General features: G+C 35.3%; 3 protein-coding genes across 6 annotated transcripts; 2 read left to right on the plus strand and 1 right to left on the minus strand.

The window, feature by feature from the left end:
• On the plus strand, positions 1 to 5,049 carry LOC105161674 (5-methyltetrahydropteroyltriglutamate--homocysteine methyltransferase-like). Of its 2 annotated transcripts, XM_011079448.2 has the most exons (12): positions 1 to 117; positions 1,309 to 1,662; positions 1,751 to 1,838; positions 2,011 to 2,138; positions 2,234 to 2,625; positions 2,708 to 2,871; positions 3,074 to 3,154; positions 3,254 to 3,420; positions 3,498 to 3,603; positions 3,740 to 3,990; positions 4,110 to 4,311; positions 4,412 to 4,783. In XM_011079448.2, the coding sequence occupies exons 2-12, from the start codon at positions 1,313 to 1,315 to the stop codon at positions 4,778 to 4,780; spliced, it is 2,298 nt and encodes a 765-aa protein (XP_011077750.1). In that variant the 5' UTR covers positions 1 to 117; positions 1,309 to 1,312; the 3' UTR covers positions 4,781 to 4,783. The 2 variants fall into 2 exon arrangements, with proteins under 2 accessions (XP_011077750.1, XP_020549745.1); XM_020694086.1 differs by lacking the exon at positions 1 to 117 and having other exon boundaries at positions 1,311 to 1,662; positions 4,412 to 5,049.
• LOC105161795 (17.7 kDa class I heat shock protein-like) lies at positions 4,848 to 6,856 on the minus strand. The gene is made up of 2 exons (XM_011079609.2): positions 6,513 to 6,856; positions 4,848 to 6,172 (listed from the first exon to the last, which is right to left on the minus strand). The coding sequence occupies exons 1-2, from the start codon at positions 6,616 to 6,618 to the stop codon at positions 5,685 to 5,687; spliced, it is 594 nt and encodes a 197-aa protein (XP_011077911.1). The 5' UTR covers positions 6,619 to 6,856; the 3' UTR covers positions 4,848 to 5,684.
• On the plus strand, positions 8,986 to 15,904 carry LOC105161675 (binding partner of ACD11 1). Of its 3 annotated transcripts, none has more exons than XM_011079449.2 (8): positions 8,986 to 9,337; positions 9,425 to 9,531; positions 9,649 to 9,724; positions 13,117 to 13,188; positions 13,266 to 13,328; positions 13,559 to 13,899; positions 14,382 to 14,505; positions 15,330 to 15,904. In XM_011079449.2, exons 1-8 carry the CDS (start codon positions 9,332 to 9,334, stop codon positions 15,348 to 15,350), a joined length of 810 nt encoding a protein of 269 aa, XP_011077751.1. In that variant the 5' UTR covers positions 8,986 to 9,331; the 3' UTR covers positions 15,351 to 15,904. The 3 variants fall into 3 exon arrangements, with proteins under 3 accessions (XP_011077751.1, XP_020549801.1, XP_020549800.1); XM_020694142.1 differs by having other exon boundaries at positions 9,428 to 9,531; XM_020694141.1 differs by having other exon boundaries at positions 8,987 to 9,337; positions 13,562 to 13,899.

Here is a 16,953-nt window from a genome sequence, read left to right on the forward strand (position 1 = left end):
GTCTATCATTTCCCTCTATAAATAAGCCCATTCTCCATCTCTCCCAACTCGCGTCTTGCCCTTCTCTACCTCTCTACAATAACTACATCTCTGTATCCCTATCCTTTTTTTACAAAGGTACGGTTTCCGCAGCCCCTCGTGCTGGTTTCGTCGTTCATCTTGTGTTCAGTCTTTGCTGAATTCTCTATCTCTTGTGTTTATTCTTTTGCTTTTGCAATCTCTGCGATTGTTCTGCTATTTAATGTTTTTTGGTTCTGGAGAAGTGTCTGATTTATAGTTTTTGAGCTGCGGTTTTGAAGTTTCTGATTTAATTCGCTTAGATCTATTGGTAAGTGTATGTTTCTGATGTTTTTGCGTGATATAGTGGAGTTCACTGATGTTCAGTTTTACCATGCTTTAACTCTGTTGTCGTAGTTAATCAACGGATCTTTGTTGTGTCTTAATGCAAATTTGGTGTCGTCAGTGTGCTGACATGGCATTGGGAAAACGACTGTGGATTGGGTGGCGGGGGAGGTGGTTTGGATGAAATTAAGAGGATAAGCTTTAAATGGTAGATTTCGGTCGTGGAACTATTAGATCTGGGTTCAGAACTTTACTCTGATTAGATCTGACATGAAGAGGCTATTCAGTATCATTAATTCAATTAAATCTGTCTGCATTGTTTCGCATTTTCATGTTGTCAACATGTATGTATTTTGCTCTTCTGCTTGGATCTGGAATTGTTTATATGTATTTTGTGATCTGAGTGCTTGATTATTCTAGACCATGCATGAAGATCGATTGTAACACTTGATTTGTGAAGTTTTCCTTGTATGTTTCAACTCACATCGTTCATGAGAACCTGATTATGCCTCTTTATGTTCATTAACTTAATGCTGATAAGCTAATACAGGAAACCAATCAGTGTTAATTTTCTAGATGAATCTAGTGGTAAAAACAAGCTACGAGATATATTTATGTGTAAATACATATATATATATATATACACCTATATGTAGATACACGCACACATGTATATGTATATCTAAAATATACTGACAGACTTATGAGTTGCACGTGAGCAGTACGAAAAATAAAAGGTGAGAACTTTTTTGTTTATTGGGATATCATTTATTTAATACTATATTATTTAAGATATACGTATGCAGCTATCTCAAAATTGAATAGGTTTAAACTGAATACACATAGGGCCTGGTTTTCTTTTGTCGTCCCCTGCCTCTTCGTTTGGACATGTCTGCATGTTATCTAGATTATTATTTTTACCATATGGTGTAAATGTGATTATACTGATGGAATTTGGTGTATCAGAAAAATGGCATCTCACATTGTTGGGTATCCCCGTATGGGCCCAAAGAGAGAGCTTAAGTTTGCTCTGGAATCTTTCTGGGATGGCAAGAGCAGCGCTGAGGAATTGGAAAAGGTCGCCACTGACCTCAGGGCATCCATTTGGAAGCAGATGTCTGATGCTGGGATCAAGTACATCCCCAGCAACACATTCTCATACTATGATCAGGTGCTTGACACAACCGCAATGCTTGGTGCCGTTCCACCAAGATACAATTGGACTGGGGGTGAGATTGGTTTTTCCACTTACTTCTCCATGGCCAGGGGAAATGCCTCTGTTCCTGCTATGGAAATGACCAAGTGGTTTGACACCAACTAGTAAGTAGCGGTCAATTCAGAAAAAAAGGTTTTATTTTCCCACATAATTGATGTTTATTTAACTAATTATGTTGGTTTATAAATGCAGCCATTTCATTGTCCCTGAATTGGGGCCTGATGTGAAATTTTCTTATGCTTCTCACAAGGCAGTTAATGAGTACAAAGAGGCTAAAGCGGTATGAGCTCTGTAAATCTCCTGCTGTATTTCCAGTTTAACCAATAAATAGGAAAATCTTGAATGTAACTAAATAATGGAAACCAAACTCCTGCATCCTTCTAAATATTATGTGCTTTACGGATGCTTCATTGTGAATCACCACCTAATGAAGTTCATGTTCTCTCGTGCAGCTTGGTGTTGATACTGTTCCAGTACTTATTGGCCCTGTTACATACTTGTTGCTGTCTAAACCTGCCAAGGGTGTTGAGAAGACTTTCCCTCTTCTTTCTCTTCTTGACAAAATTCTGCCAATTTACAAGTAAGAAAAAGAAAAAAAACTATATTTTTAGTTGCCTGATGTTCTCAACATTTACATTATAGTTACATTTGGTATTTAAATGTATATCTTGGCAGGGAAGTTGTTGCTGAGCTTAAGGCAGCAGGTGCTTCATGGATCCAGTTTGATGAGCCCACCCTGGTGTTGGATCTTGAGTCTCATCAGCTGGAAGCATTCACCAAGGCTTACTCTGAACTGGAATCGTCTTTGTCTGGCGTTAATGTTCTGGTTGAAACTTATTTCGCTGATTTACCTGAGGCTACATTCAAAACCCTCACCTCCCTGAAAGGGGTTTGTGGTTTTGGTTTCGATTTGGTTCGTGGAACAAAGACCCTTGATTTGATCAAGAGTGGATTTCCTTCTGGAAAATACCTCTTTGCTGGAGTTGTTGACGGAAGGAACATCTGGGCTAATGACCTGAGTGCATCTCTCACCACCCTGCAGTCTCTTGAAGGCATAGTTGGAAAGGGTATATTGCCTAACACCTATTTTATAGCTTTCAAGTTTGCTTTACGATGGAGTCTTATTTTTCTTTGATTTTTTTTCTGCAGACAAGCTTGTTGTGTCCACCTCCTGCTCACTTCTCCACACTGCTGTTGATCTGGCAAATGAACCTAAGCTGGACAAAGAAATCAAATCCTGGCTTGCATTTGCAGCACAAAAGGTTCTCGAAGTAAATGCTCTTGCAAAGGCATTGACTGGACAGAAGGATGAGGTATGTGTCGCAACTATTGTCCTTTGAGATTGAAGGCCTGAAGGCATTTTAGAATACTAAATCTTCTCGAGTTAAATCTTGTCATTAATTATTACTTTCAGATCATCTGAATAATCTTTTCCTATTAATTCTAGGCTCATTTTGATTTTGGTGACATTATATTACTCATATTGATGTTTGGATGCTGTTCTCTACTTTCCAGGCATTCTTCTCTGCCAATGCTGAAGCTCAGGCTTCCAGGAAGTCCTCTCCTAGGGTGACCAACGAAGCTGTCCAAAAGGCTGTAAGTCAATGAATCTTCATTTTTGTCATTTGAGCTTTCAGGTGTCTTTGCTGCTATGCTATTGTGTGCTTACCAGCCATTCTTCTTTGGTCCAACCAGGCTGCTGCTTTGAAGGGATCTGATCATCGCCGTGCTACAAATGTTAGTGCCAGACTTGATGCTCAACAAAAGAAGCTTAACCTCCCAATCCTCCCCACCACCACTATTGGTTCATTCCCTCAGACCATTGAACTCAGGAGAGTGCGCCGTGAATACAAGGCCAATAAGTGAGTGTTTTCCCTTGACTCTGTAATCTATTTGTGCATTCAAGTCTGTTTTCTAAAGATCCAATTTCTATTTGTAGGATATCTGAAGAGGAGTATATCAAGTCTATCAAAGAGGAGATAAGCAAAGTTGTCAAGCTTCAGGAAGAGTTGGACATTGATGTTCTTGTTCACGGAGAGCCAGAGGTAGGCAAGCTAATCGGGCTTCTAATCTGTAAAAACAACTAATACATTAATTGTCAATTTGGTTTAATGAATACAACTGCAAATGTCACTTTGAAGTATTTGTTGTAATAATATCTTTTGGATGTCTAAATTCCAGAGAAATGATATGGTTGAGTACTTCGGTGAGCAATTGTCTGGATTTGCCTTCACTGCCAATGGATGGGTGCAATCATATGGATCTCGCTGTGTGAAACCACCGATCATTTATGGTGATGTTAGTCGGCCCAAGCCAATGACTGTATTCTGGTCCACTGCTGCCCAGAGCATGACCAAGCGCCCAATGAAAGGAATGCTTACTGGCCCTGTTACCATTCTCAACTGGTCTTTTGTACGAAATGACCAACCAAGGTATGTCTTTATACATGATCACATATTTTGTTAGGAGATCAACTCGTTTTTCTTTCTTTTCATTTTGGGCAGATTTCTTTTTGTTCAGAGAGTCACTTATTCTATTTCTTGGTTTGCAGGTTTGAGACCTGTTATCAGATTGCTTTGGCCATCAAGAATGAAGTAGAGGATCTCGAGAAGGCTGGTATTACCGTCATCCAAATCGATGAAGCTGCATTGAGAGAGGGTTTGCCTTTGAGGAAGGCCGAGCATGCTTTCTACTTGGACTGGGCCGTCCACTCATTCAGAATCACAAACTGTGGCGTCCAGGACACGACCCAGGTGCCTTTTCCCACTCAATACCTCATGAATTTCACCTTAATTCAAACTAGGCCAATGGTACATTTTTCTGTTTGCTAATGTTCTTGTCTGCAACCAACAGATCCACACCCACATGTGCTACTCCAACTTCAACGACATCATCCACTCAATCATTAACATGGATGCTGACGTTATTACCATTGAGAACTCCCGTTCAGATGAGAAGCTCCTCTCAGTCTTCCGTGAGGGAGTGAAGTACGGTGCTGGAATCGGGCCCGGTGTTTATGATATTCACTCCCCAAGAATTCCATCAACGGAAGAAATTGCGGACAGAATCAACAAGATGCTGGCTGTGCTTGAAACCAACATCTTGTGGGTGAACCCCGACTGTGGTCTCAAGACTCGCAAGTACACGGAAGTGAAGCCAGCCCTTGAAAACATGGTTGCTGCCGCCAAGCTCCTCCGGACCAAACTTGCCAGTGCAAAATGAGCTGAATTAATGCATCAGTTGCATGTTTTCCAAATTTAAAGAAGAAGATATTTTGTGTGGTTCAATGGAATAACTGGGAGTTGCTGATTTGAGTAGGAGGGTGTAGGCTTTTGTCCAGCCGGGCATTTTAATTTTTGGGCTTTTATTGTTTCTTTCTGTTTCAAGTATTATTATTATAATTCTGTATTTGGAGGGATACGGTCACTACATGTGAAAGAGAAAGGCAAAAGTAAAAGTTTTATTGTATCCGATGGTTACAAATTAAAGAATCTTTTATTGCGCTACGATATTTCTCTCCTCTCTCTCTCTCTCTTATCGTTTTCAATATCTAGGTGGACGGCTACTGCTATTAAAGTTTGTATCTAAGGTTGCTTGCTTGATCCTCTTTTTCTGCTTTCTGTCTAATTAGAAAGTTTTTGTCTGAATTAGGTTTGTTCGAATTAAATTATAGTTGTTCTGTAATTAATTATTTTTTTAATTATATATCAATCACACGATAAATATTGTACTTGTTATATGATTAGTTCAAATTTGATCGAATAAAATCCGACTAAAATTTTCTCTATCTAATTTTGTGCAAGGCGAGGCAATGTGCTACACTTTGTTATTCAAATCTATCCCAATAAATATTTCTGGGTCGATACTGGAAAACGTCGATTTATGCAAGGCGAGGCCATGTGCTACACTAAAATATTCAAATCTATCACAATAAATGTTTCTGGGCCGATACGGAAAATCGTCGAGGCCCAGTTAAGAGTAGTTTGATAGCAGAATTGTACGGGTAAAGGTCCATATATACTGTACTGGTGGCCCTGAGTACAATACCAAAGGTCCCAATGCGATTTAAAAGAGAAAGAAAAATGAACGCCATATTCAAATTACAGCTCAAATTAATTCACAATACTCAATCATCATCAACCTCACCAACGGTTGCCTTATACATATAAACAACATAAGCAACCAGCACCGCCACCGCCGCAGCCGTTGCCGCCAGGCTCACAGCAACCTTCCCCATTCTTCGGCCCAACTCCGCCCTTTTCCGGCTCTGAAACTCACATTCTGAACCTCCTGAACTACGTACTGCATGCTCCTTTGGATCAGGTGATGCCTTTGGTTGATCTTCGGCGGCCAATTCTGCAGGTCTTTTCGGGGTTTGCTCCATTTTGGGTTCAGTGATATCAGGGGCTGAGTTCTTCCATTTTGGCAATGTGATGTAGAGACAGCCGTTCACAAACTTTGCACGGATTGCAGGTGTGTCGTATTTGCTGCCGGGGACAGGAACTTCCTTGTAGAATCTGGTCTTTCTGGAGGCGTCTGATGTTGTACGTTCTCCAGAAATCTTGAGGATCCCATAATTGCTGATTTGCACTTTCAGCTGTTCCCTTTTGAATTCTTGGAAAATCACAGGCATGGAGAAAGATGTTATTGCCGAATACGAAACTTCTTGTCGTAATTAATTTCCATGCTTGAAAGTGAAAAATCATAGCGAACACTAATTCATTATAGGTGTACAACCGCCGTCAGCCATTGTTTGTGCTGGTCGGAGCTGAATTTGGAAAAAAAAAAAAGACTAAACTTACAAAAATTAAAAAAATACAGAACCAATACTGAAATCAAAAAATTTAAAAAGATGTCGGACTAAATTGCTATCCTAGAAAGTTAAAAAACAAAAACATCAAATACCTGCAATGTAAAATGCATTTAAGCCAGTGCAATTTATCTATTCATTCACCTTGGAGATGGATTTCAAGAATGTCATAATCTTGCTTGCGTTGCCATTTGCAGAAGGGTTCGAATTCCTCGTATGCTGCTGCTGCCTCATTAGCTTTCCTTTCCATAGTATCTTTCTACTGTATAGCTAGAATTAATGTTAGCAAATTACGATGTTTTTATGTGGTAGGTGGACTAATGACGAATGTCTTAACATATATATATATATGTATAATGTTACGACAAACATAGAGCTAATTAAGTTAAAAACGTTGTTGTGTGTAATGGATCTGGCAATAGGTTTCTTCTGGATTTCCTACTGATCAGGGAGAGGGAATCAATTCTGTCTGGTTTCCATAGGTTTAGTCTTTGCTTCATGCTTCAGAAATCCTGCTATCACTGTTAGCTTGTTTTTCCTTTTTGCATAAGCAATTGAAAGATACCATATATTTTTTCAAGCTAATCCCATTCTTTTTCAAAATATTGTCTGTGTTTAGACGGGGTGTTTAACACGAATTTTCAAGTGAACCGTTAATTTGATAAAATTCAAATAAAATATCATAAATAATGTCTCAAAAGTAAAAGTAAACGACTAGTAAATGAGCTATTCGTCAATGTCCTTCTGATGCATAGTGTGGTGGTTTGCTTTTGTTTTTGCAGTCAATGACGCTAAAAATTCTACCGCTTTGTTAATTTCCCTCCCTAAAAATGGGAATCAAATTTTTTTGTTCCAAATTCTATTACATTTTTTTATTTTATTTAATATATGCATGCTATGTGTATAATTTTTTTTATAAAATAAATAAATAATATAATTTTTGTATGCGTAAACATTTATATATTAATTGGAATAGAAAATTCAATATCAATTGAAATAAAAAAAAATCCAATTTGGTGGGCTCAAAGTTCAAATTTTGCCTGAACAAATATTAGACTTCAAAAATCAAGAAAGGATGTGACTTGTGATGATTCAGATATGTGCATTTGTATTATATACGTACTGTATGGACGGATTGAATTTTATATTACAAATTATATTCCATCTTTTATTTTATTTAACATATCTACACTATGTATATAAGTATAACATCATGTATGTATATGGTCAAGGCCTTGTTTGGTTTTTCTTTTACCATGAAAGTTTTGACTAATTTAGGTCATTAATATGAAAATGATTTAATTGTTGTAAATGTTTGTACTCTTTTTTTTTTTTTTTTTTTGGGTCTTCTCTCTTCACCAAAACACTCATTTAGGACAAATCGACTCGCGTGCCTCACACATGTGGTTTCTTTAAAACTAACATACAAGTCGACGGAGTTGTCATTTCTATAAAACATCGAACAAAATAAAAATCAAAATCGAGGATCGATTTTTTTGAAAGAATTAAAATTGAATAAGTGGCTAATTAGAAGGATGAAAAAGGAAATTATCACAATCAGACCAATTCAAGTTAAGGGTAAAGTTAGGTCAAAATACACAAACATCTCCTGCATTTTACAAATCACAACTACAACCCCTAAAAGTTATAATTGTAATTAAAACTACACCCCTTATTTCGAAGCAATTCTTAAATAAACATTCTCCAAAAAAAATATTACACTAACACTCTTCAGAAAAACTGCAATTATCATTTTACAAAAACAAAAAAAAAAGAATTTATTTGCGTAATTTAATCAAACCTTATGTACTAATAATGTAATTTACCCAAACTTTAGATCTAGAAAGTATTATAAGATAGATGCATGCAACCCGGAAGACATAAGAGGTTGGGCCCATGCTCCAACTAAGGTCATTTTCATCAGCCTAATATTATGCCAAACTTTGATGGAGATGGGATGCCCTATTTTCTGCACACTATTTAATTCTCTGTTTTGGAATTTTATTGGTAATATTGCACCGTTTTTTTGTGTGTACCTTTCGTAGTTCCATAAATGTATAAATGCGTATATATATAAGTAATTGTTATAGACTATGATCGATGGACATTAATGCTGTAATATAAAATATTTTAATAATTTAAAATACAATATAATATAAACACAACTATAATATACATTTTATTTATATATATCATAAAATTAAAATATATGTAATTTGACATCATAAAATAAAAAACGAAAATTAATATTAAAATAATATGAACATGTCAAAAACCTAACTTCCTAATTCCAAGAACACGATTTAAAAAATATACATAATTAATTTATTATTATAAGCAAATGGAGCTTGAAATATAAATTTGGGGCTTCTCTTTTGGTGAATTCTCTCAATAAAATAGACCGGCAGAAGAAAAATTGAAAAAGAGAGGGGATAAAACTGATAGGAATTAACTTAAGTGAAATATTTCGTACGCCTAACATATATATATATATATTAAATAAAATAAAATAAAATAAAAAATATTAAAATAGAATTTAAAATAATAAAATCAATCTAACGAGAGAAATAGATTTTCTGAAGTCAGCACACTTAGTAGGTATTAAAATAATAGCTTCTTGAAGACGGAAACATTACCCAAACACAGCGCAACGCCAGAAGAGAAGGGCAACTGCAAGCAACATCTGAGAGAATCTTCCCCTTTTCTCAAATCAAATCTCACTAAACTAAAACGTTTATCATTATTAATCTGTTAAATAAAACCGAAATTTTAGGTGTAAAGTGAAAGTCTTTGAATTCAAACCTATACATTCTTCCTCTCTCCTCAGAGTTTTCTCCCAAACTACAGCGTAAATTTAAACACAGTTAGCTTACATATATGCACGGTGTGTGCGCCGACCTAGGTGCTTTTTGCTGAGAGTTTGTGAAGAACTTGAAGAGGGCTGAGGAGAAGTTTAACCGACAATGCTGGTAAGCTTGATTTTGATTTGGAATTTTATTTCAGAGTTTGGTTGATTTTGTTTTCTTTTGTTTGTTTAATATTTTGATGTTTTTCAGCAGACGAGAACAGTACAGGTGAAGCGAGTGTCAGATCTAGCCACTGAGAGAGAAATCCATGAGTTCTTTTCTTTTTCCGGTGAAATTGAACACATTGAGATCCGTAGGTAAGATTGTTTTTGTTTTTGAGAGTTTTTTTTTTTTTTTGGGAAATTTGTCAATTTAGTAAAGTATAACAATAAATTTGATTAGTTTCGGCTTCTGTTTACTTCGGGGCGGTGCAGAGAGCCAGGGGACTCGAGGACCGCGTTTGTTACGTTTAAAGATCCGAAGGCACTTGAAATCGCCTTATTGTTATCGGTAATCTCCTCATTTTTCGCTTTTTTTTTTTAATTTGATAGTCCTCAGTCCTCTAATAATTAATTGTTTAGTTATTTCTTGCCATAAATAAAACCAACGACTTATGAGTTTAACAAGTTCACTGGGGCTGTAGTTAAGAAAGAAAGCTACTTCCAAACTGATGTTGTTCTAATTAATGAATATACGTCTATATAGACTGACAGTATTATGTTTATTCGTAAGTATATAACTTAAAAGGAAGGAAAAGCTAGCTGCATATCGAAAATAATCATTGGCTGTCTATATCCTCCTGATGCATCTGTGTTCTTCCTTATTGGGTAAAATGCATTTTGGGAGAATTGTTTAAATAATGTTGAAAAAAAATATTTGCAGAAATAGGTGGATTTCGATTGTTTTAAAGAATTAAGCGGCACCGCGTTGACAGAATGCGGTGCTGCAAATTTTTTAATTAAAAAAATTTCAACGGCACCGTGCGAGGATGCTCCTTGCCATTGAGCAATACGTCGGCAGGTTCCGAGATTGTGTGCGAGACGCTAAGAGTGCCGAGAGCCTCAGCAAATATGGGCATTCTGGATAGGCGAGCGCAAGGGCACTCGGTGCCGCGCAGGGAGGCGTTCAGATGTCGCGCTAGCGAGTTTCAGTGTCGAGGACACGCGACGGACTGTCATTATACTTTGATATGTGCGAAAGCTGGTCGAAGGTTAGGCGTAACCTGAGACGCCACACGGGCGAAAAATATATGAGAATCACATTCTACTGCGAGAAAGAAGAGCACGCCACGGTGCCATTTTTTATGAAAACAAAAAAATTTAAAGCACCGCGATCTTAGATCCCGGTGTTGTCCCTTTTCCTAAGTCACCACCACCACCAACTTAATGGTAATTTTATAGGAAAATACATATGGTTATTTTATAAAAAGTAATCAACTTAATTCATAAAAAATTGAAAATTTTATAAAAAGTAATTAGATTAGGTGGGTAAAAGAATTGAAAATTTTATAAAAAGTAATCAATTTAATTCATAAAAAATTTAGAAAATAAATAAAATTATAATTTATAATCCACAAGGAAATCTTGGTCATTTTACTATTAAAAAATGGATGAAAATCTAATGAAAACTAATGGATTGAGCTAATTGTTAGACGATTGTTAGAATCAGGGGGTATTGATGACAATTTTCAAACAATAAAAAGGTATTTTTAATTATACCAAATTTTAATAGAACTCGTTGTAATTTATTCAAAGATGATAATATACATACACAATTAACTATGTAAATGTATGTAATTTACATATATTTACATACACACATACATATATATATATATTTATCGTAACTTATATTTTAAAAGAAATGAAATTAAAACTAACAACAATCATATCGCTTGACTTAATTGAAGTAACAATATCAAACAAAAAATTATTATTATTAGAATATATTTTTATAGAAAAAAATAATTTTAATTTAATATAAAATACAGATGGTGTTTGTGCAATTTGATCTAACCCAAAAAAAATATTAATGTAATTTACCCATATTATTAAATAATTCTATAACAATTTAATCTTTTTATTTCTTTTTATGTAATATTAATATAATTATTATTATATTAAATTAAAATTATTTTTTCTTATAAAAATACATTATCATAAACATTGACAAAAACAATGCTTAGGGTGACTTCATATTATCAACTTCAAGAAGGAAATGCTTAGGGACAGTACCGCGATCTAAGATCGTGGTGCTTTAATTTTTTTTTTTAATAAAAAATCAATCGCGGTGCCACTGAAATTTTTTTAATTAAAAAATGGCACCATGATTCTATCGTGGTGCCATGAAAGAATTATTTTTTTTTAAAAAAAACAAATTGCAGCATATCAACACGGTGCTACTTAAATCTTTAAAACAATCGAAATCCACCTATTTCTGTAAATATTTTTTTTTCAATATTATTTAAATAATTCTCCCGTGGTTCTTACCCCTCTTGTATTTCTAGAAATGTCGAAAATGCTCCCTATGAAAAATAAAACACTAAAAAGACCCCTTGATTTCCAAAATATAGCAAAATACCCCTTTAGACCTGGCGGTGCTCATATGACTTGGGCTTAATTTTTAATAGTAAATTAATTTTACATCTTAATTTATGAACCGTTAGAATCTAACGGTGGAATTTTTTAGAAAATAAATCAATGGTTAGATTTCATTAAATTTGAATTGAACGTAAATTTCATACACATTCAATGGTCTAGATTTCACTTAGTTTACAGTCATGGTCCAGATTCTATACAAATATTTATCATATTTTTATTTATTAAATATAAATAAATTATTTAAATATATTAAAGTTATATTTTAAAATAATGTTGTCTTCTTCCCCACCACCACCTTCCCCCCACCCTACTGGCGTCTCCTCACTGCCGCCCCCTCAAGCCTCCTCCCCACTGTGTGGCCCCGCCTCCTCTACCTGGCCCTCCTCCATGCACCCCTCAGGCTCCCCGTCTGCGTGCTGCCTCCTCCTCCTACTGGCGCCGTTGCGGCAACGGCCTGCGGTGCCTCACTCTCTCTTTCTATATGCATATATATACACATTAAATATAATATATATTTATATATAAATAAATATCTATAATTGTAAAATATATTTGTAAATTTAAATATGTTAACCAGATCTAAACCATTCGTTTATATAAAATGAGATATAACGGTGTAAAAATAAGGATAAAAATGTTATTCTAATTATAAAATTAAAAAAATAAAATAAAAAAATGGCGGGTGTGGTGCACCTATAGCATGGAGGGGTTGTTTTGCTATATTTTTGAAATCACAAGGGGTTTCTTAGTGTTTTATTTTTCACAGGGGTTATTTAAGAAACCCAGAGGGGATAAATTGCATTTTACCCGTTTTTCTCCCTTTTTCCATTTGGGTGGGTTTGGGTGGCAGGAACAATGTGGCATATATTCTCATTGTTGCCTTTAGCTGTAACACACACAGCTATCCAGTCTGCTAGACTTTTAGTTAATGGAATACGAAAAATTACCAGCTATAATAACACACTGATAAACTTGTACAAATACTTTAGAAATTGTATTATGCATTAGATGGGAGACTATAAGTCAATGTTCATTATTAATTCTAACATTCATGCTTATTGATCTCGAAGTTTCTAGTGTCCCATGCCTTTGAGATGCTTTGATCCAATCTATAGTCTACTTTTCCCTTACTGTCCTGGAAACCAATCTTTCTTCTGCATGTTACAATGATAACTGCTTTTCTTGAAATTCTTATGGCATGATAAATTTGTTAGACGATATGAAAGCACTGGAAAACACTTGTTTTAAGGGCAAGTTATATGCTTCTAGAGTTAAAAAAGTTTTGCTGATTATGTCTTGCAGGGTGCAACTATAGTCGACCAGGTTGTTAGCATAGCACCTGCAGAAAACTACGTATTACAACCTGAGATTCGGGTAAATACTGCAATATACAATTTTTATAGTCTTCTTGAGGATATCATTTAAGCTAATAATATGTCTGATGTGTTCAGGAAGTGAGGTTTGTTGACAATGCTGTAAACATGTCACAAGAGAACACTTCTCCAGTTGCTGAGGTAATAACTATGTCATGTGTCCTGTAAATACCAATCCAGCTATCTTTTTTGTGTGAGAAGTTGGATCCCAGGAGATTTCTTCCTGATGTTTTATTAGCACAATGAGACGATCACCAATAAAAGAATATGCCATTCCTAGTATTCTATATTGAAGGAATGATGGAAGTTTTATTCAAGTTCTAGTTGGTTGTATTTGGTTCTGATCTTATTGAAATTCCTCTTGGAGTTAGCAGGGAAAGATGAGTCCAAATAATGGGAGAGTGTATATCAGTAAAGCCCAAGATGTTGTGTCAAGTATGCTTGCAAAAGGTTCAGCTATTAAACAAGATGCTGTAAACAAGGCCAAAGCATTTGATGAAAAGCACAGGTTGACTGCCAATGCATCTGCTAGAGTAATTTCCTTTGATCAGAGAGTTGGGCTGACAGAAAAGCTTACTGTTGGAATTTCAGCTGTAAATTCAAAAGTGAAATCTGTGGATAAAAGATTTCAAGTGTCTGATAAAACCATGTCAGCTCTTATGGCTGCAGAGAGGAAATTAAATGACACTGGGTCAGCTGTCAAATCCAGCAGGTTTGAAACTTCTAACCAGTATCACTTGATATTTTCCCATTTGTTTTTTTCTATTTTTTGCCTGAAAAGTACATAGAATTTCATGAAACTTGGACAATAATTCTGGTATCACATAAACATAAGGGACTGCAGGCTGATATCAGACTTCTGTATGGCTTTTACTCTTTTGCTTTATGTCCGTCTACTAAATGTTACATCGAACATGCATACAGGAACCTGAATTGTGTTTAACTCAAACCTGAGTACTTGTCTACAGTTGGCAAGTTGAACAAATGACCCATGTTTATGCAACAGTGCTTGTGTTTACTCGTTGAATTTGTAAAAGAGTAAAAGTGTTGAACAGTACCTGTTTCATGGACTGTTTGTGTTTATTAACTGCCATATTTGGTTGTAAATTCTGGTTTTGTGGTGATTGGTTGAAAAGTTCTTGTGGCTATATGTTCCTTGAAATGAAGAAGAATTGGCTAAATGATGTATATCAGGTATGTGGCTGCTGGAACAGCTTGGCTGAATGGTGCTTTCAACAAGGTGGCGAAAGTTGGGCAGGTAGCTGGTATGAAAACTAGAGAAAAATGGAATTTGGCATTTTCAAACTTGGCGGCTAAGGTTCATATCTAACCCTTTTTATATCAATCTTTATGAAGTTAGCTGTGCAATATTGTGAGGCATGAAGGAAACTGGATAAGACAGATAGGGTGATACTATAAAGGCCTCAACTTGATATCATTTAGCAATGTTGGATTTTCTGTTCCTTCTTCACCTTCATCTGTAATCTTGTCCTGCGATCTAGGTTAACTATAACTCTTTACTTGTGGTGCAACCATGCATTATTCGAAATTTTAGAGCTGGGTTGATATTATTCTTGCTTATGGTTGTTTTTTACATAACCTGTGATAGAAAATGAGAATACATATGGTGGAGACATTTATGGTCTTCCAACTGGAAACTTCTGTCTCAGGCCCCATACAGAATCTCATGGGTTATTTCCAAACAGAAATCTCCTTTGATCACACAGACAAACAACAGAAAATGTTTTTCCTTGTCAAATTTGCTTAATTTTCAGCCTTGGTTTATAAATTAATATTGCAAATTACCAATGAATCCAGACATTGCCCTCTTCGAAAGCCTTAAATACTTATAATATGTTTATCAGTAATTCTTCTCATTCGTGTTTCTGTCTTAATTCACTTTCTGGAGTATATATTATATTATTGAGACATTTTGATTTGGTTTCTTGATTAAAGACTGACCTCTTTCATCTTTATTATGGCCTCAACAATATATCACTTGTGTTCTTGTTGTACTGTAACCTTAATCTCTGTGGGAGTGTAACCTTAATCTCAATGTGACCTTCATTAGATGTTCAATGTTCAAGTTGCCTTCTACTTATTTCGCACTTCTCTGTCATTTTTGTTGCACTTTGTATGCAGGATTCTCCTATTGCTGCCTAAATCTGGACAGCTTGGTTTGGAATTGTTTGCTTAATCTCACAAGATAAGCTATCTTGAAGTTGGAGTTTCACCATTGTGATCATTGAAACAGTAGCTCCGTTCTTCGTCTGATCCATGCGACTCTTGAATTCTACACGTAGTTGTGCAGATCGATTTGATTGTTTATATTTGTTTATCCTTGTTGGGTACCCATTTGTCTCCATAACTTCCCAGCGTGATACTTAAGTAATGACCTTATATTGGTATTCCATAAATTCAACCCATGATTTTATGTTTGAGAGTTGCAGATTCCATCCTTTTCCATAAATCTTCCCTCTCAGTTCTTTATACCTTTCATGTTAACCAATTTTGGAAGGACCCTTCGTTCCAATCTTTCCTGCTCTCACTTAGCCACTCTGCTTTTCAAACAAGTCACGGTCCCGTGGCTTGTTTCATATCTTGTCAAGGTAAAATAGTATTCGCTGTGAGGTTGCCTTGTAGCTCACAGTGTTTTATCGGGTAGCATTCTTGTGTAAATTGAACTTTACTGTACATACATTGGTTTTTCTGTTTAAGCTGGTCGCCTCAAACTTTCTCATCCCCATTCAATCATCACGGTGAAAATATGTGCATGTTTCTCATTTCCTGCCTGGAATCATTAACAATGGCATCATTCCATATACTTTTCGATTCCTGATGTGATGCTCGGACCAGCTATTGCTATCCCTGTTTCGCCTCTAACTCTTCTCAACTTCCATATCTCCTTTTCCTCTCTTACTCTTTTTCTCAAAAAGTTTTCATAACTTTCTTATGGCTTTTAAGATTTTTTTGTTTATCCAAATAATATATATTTTTCAAGTAGCAATTAGGTTTAAAATTTTAAATTGATCGTGTAGGCATATTTGACAGTGTCTACTAGTAAAATATACTGTTCAACCTAATTCGTTTTTTCCTTACATATATATACGTATATGAAACAAAGATTGAATACTAAACAATTTTTCTCGCCAACAACATAAATTTTTAATTAAGATAGTTACTCAACGTGGTATCAAAATTAAACCAATGAAAAGGTTTTACACTCTGTATTAAATAAAGTCTGACATGCTAAGTATAAAACACAAAAATGAAACATTGTCAGTATGTGAGAGGATGTATTAGAGATACTTAAAATTTTAAATATATTATTCTCTTTATCAATTTTAACTTTTAAATGAGATTGTAATTTAATAATAATAAGTAAACAAGGAATGAAAGTTATTTGAGGGATAGTTACAGAAAAGGGATGAGAGAAGGAATAAGGGTACTGGATATATTATCCAAAAGGAAAAGACAAATGAAGATGCAAAATGGAACTGTAAGTTTTGGGAATGGCAGTAATTATTAGTACCACTGATTTGATTCTAAAGTTGTCATATATATTCCAAAAGCATGGAGTTCGAAACCAACCAACCAATGTCCCCAACAATTATCGCAGGTCCGTGTCATGTAATGTTGTGTAATTAAGTGGACGTACGTACGTAGAAGATCTTCCACACCTACTACGCCATATATATATATATATAGGACACTAATTGTGAATTAAATCATGTTCCCATAGTACTTTCCCATTACTCTTTCTTTT

Source organism: Sesamum indicum, linkage group LG5, assembly GCF_000512975.1.
Source record: "Sesamum indicum cultivar Zhongzhi No. 13 linkage group LG5, S_indicum_v1.0, whole genome shotgun sequence".
In the NCBI taxonomy this organism is placed as follows: domain Eukaryota; kingdom Viridiplantae; phylum Streptophyta; class Magnoliopsida; order Lamiales; family Pedaliaceae; genus Sesamum; species Sesamum indicum.

What these genes read in the sequence shown, in the direction of transcription:
- LOC105161674 (XM_011079448.2), top strand. Translation starts at nt 1,313, where the DNA reads ATGGCATCTCACATTGTTGGGTATCCCCGTATGGGCCCAAAGAGAGAG. An exon ending in CGTGAATACAAGGCCAATAA is followed by an intron (nt 3,421 to 3,497) that starts GTGAGTGTTTTC and finishes TTCTATTTGTAG; the next exon opens with GATATCTGAAGAGGAGTATA. An exon ending in TTGTTCACGGAGAGCCAGAG is followed by an intron (nt 3,604 to 3,739) that starts GTAGGCAAGCTA and finishes TCTAAATTCCAG; the next exon opens with AGAAATGATATGGTTGAGTA.
- LOC105161675 (XM_011079449.2), top strand. An exon ending in TATTACAACCTGAGATTCGG is followed by an intron (nt 13,189 to 13,265) that starts GTAAATACTGCA and finishes TGATGTGTTCAG; the next exon opens with GAAGTGAGGTTTGTTGACAA. An exon ending in ACACTTCTCCAGTTGCTGAG is followed by an intron (nt 13,329 to 13,558) that starts GTAATAACTATG and finishes TCTTGGAGTTAG; the next exon opens with CAGGGAAAGATGAGTCCAAA.
- LOC105161795 (XM_011079609.2), bottom strand. Translation starts at nt 6,618, where the DNA reads ATGGAAAGGAAAGCTAATGAGGCAGCAGCAGCATACGAGGAATTCGAA. An exon ending in TCTTGAAATCCATCTCCAAG is followed by an intron (nt 6,173 to 6,512) that starts GTGAATGAATAG and finishes TGATTTTCCAAG; the next exon opens with AATTCAAAAGGGAACAGCTG.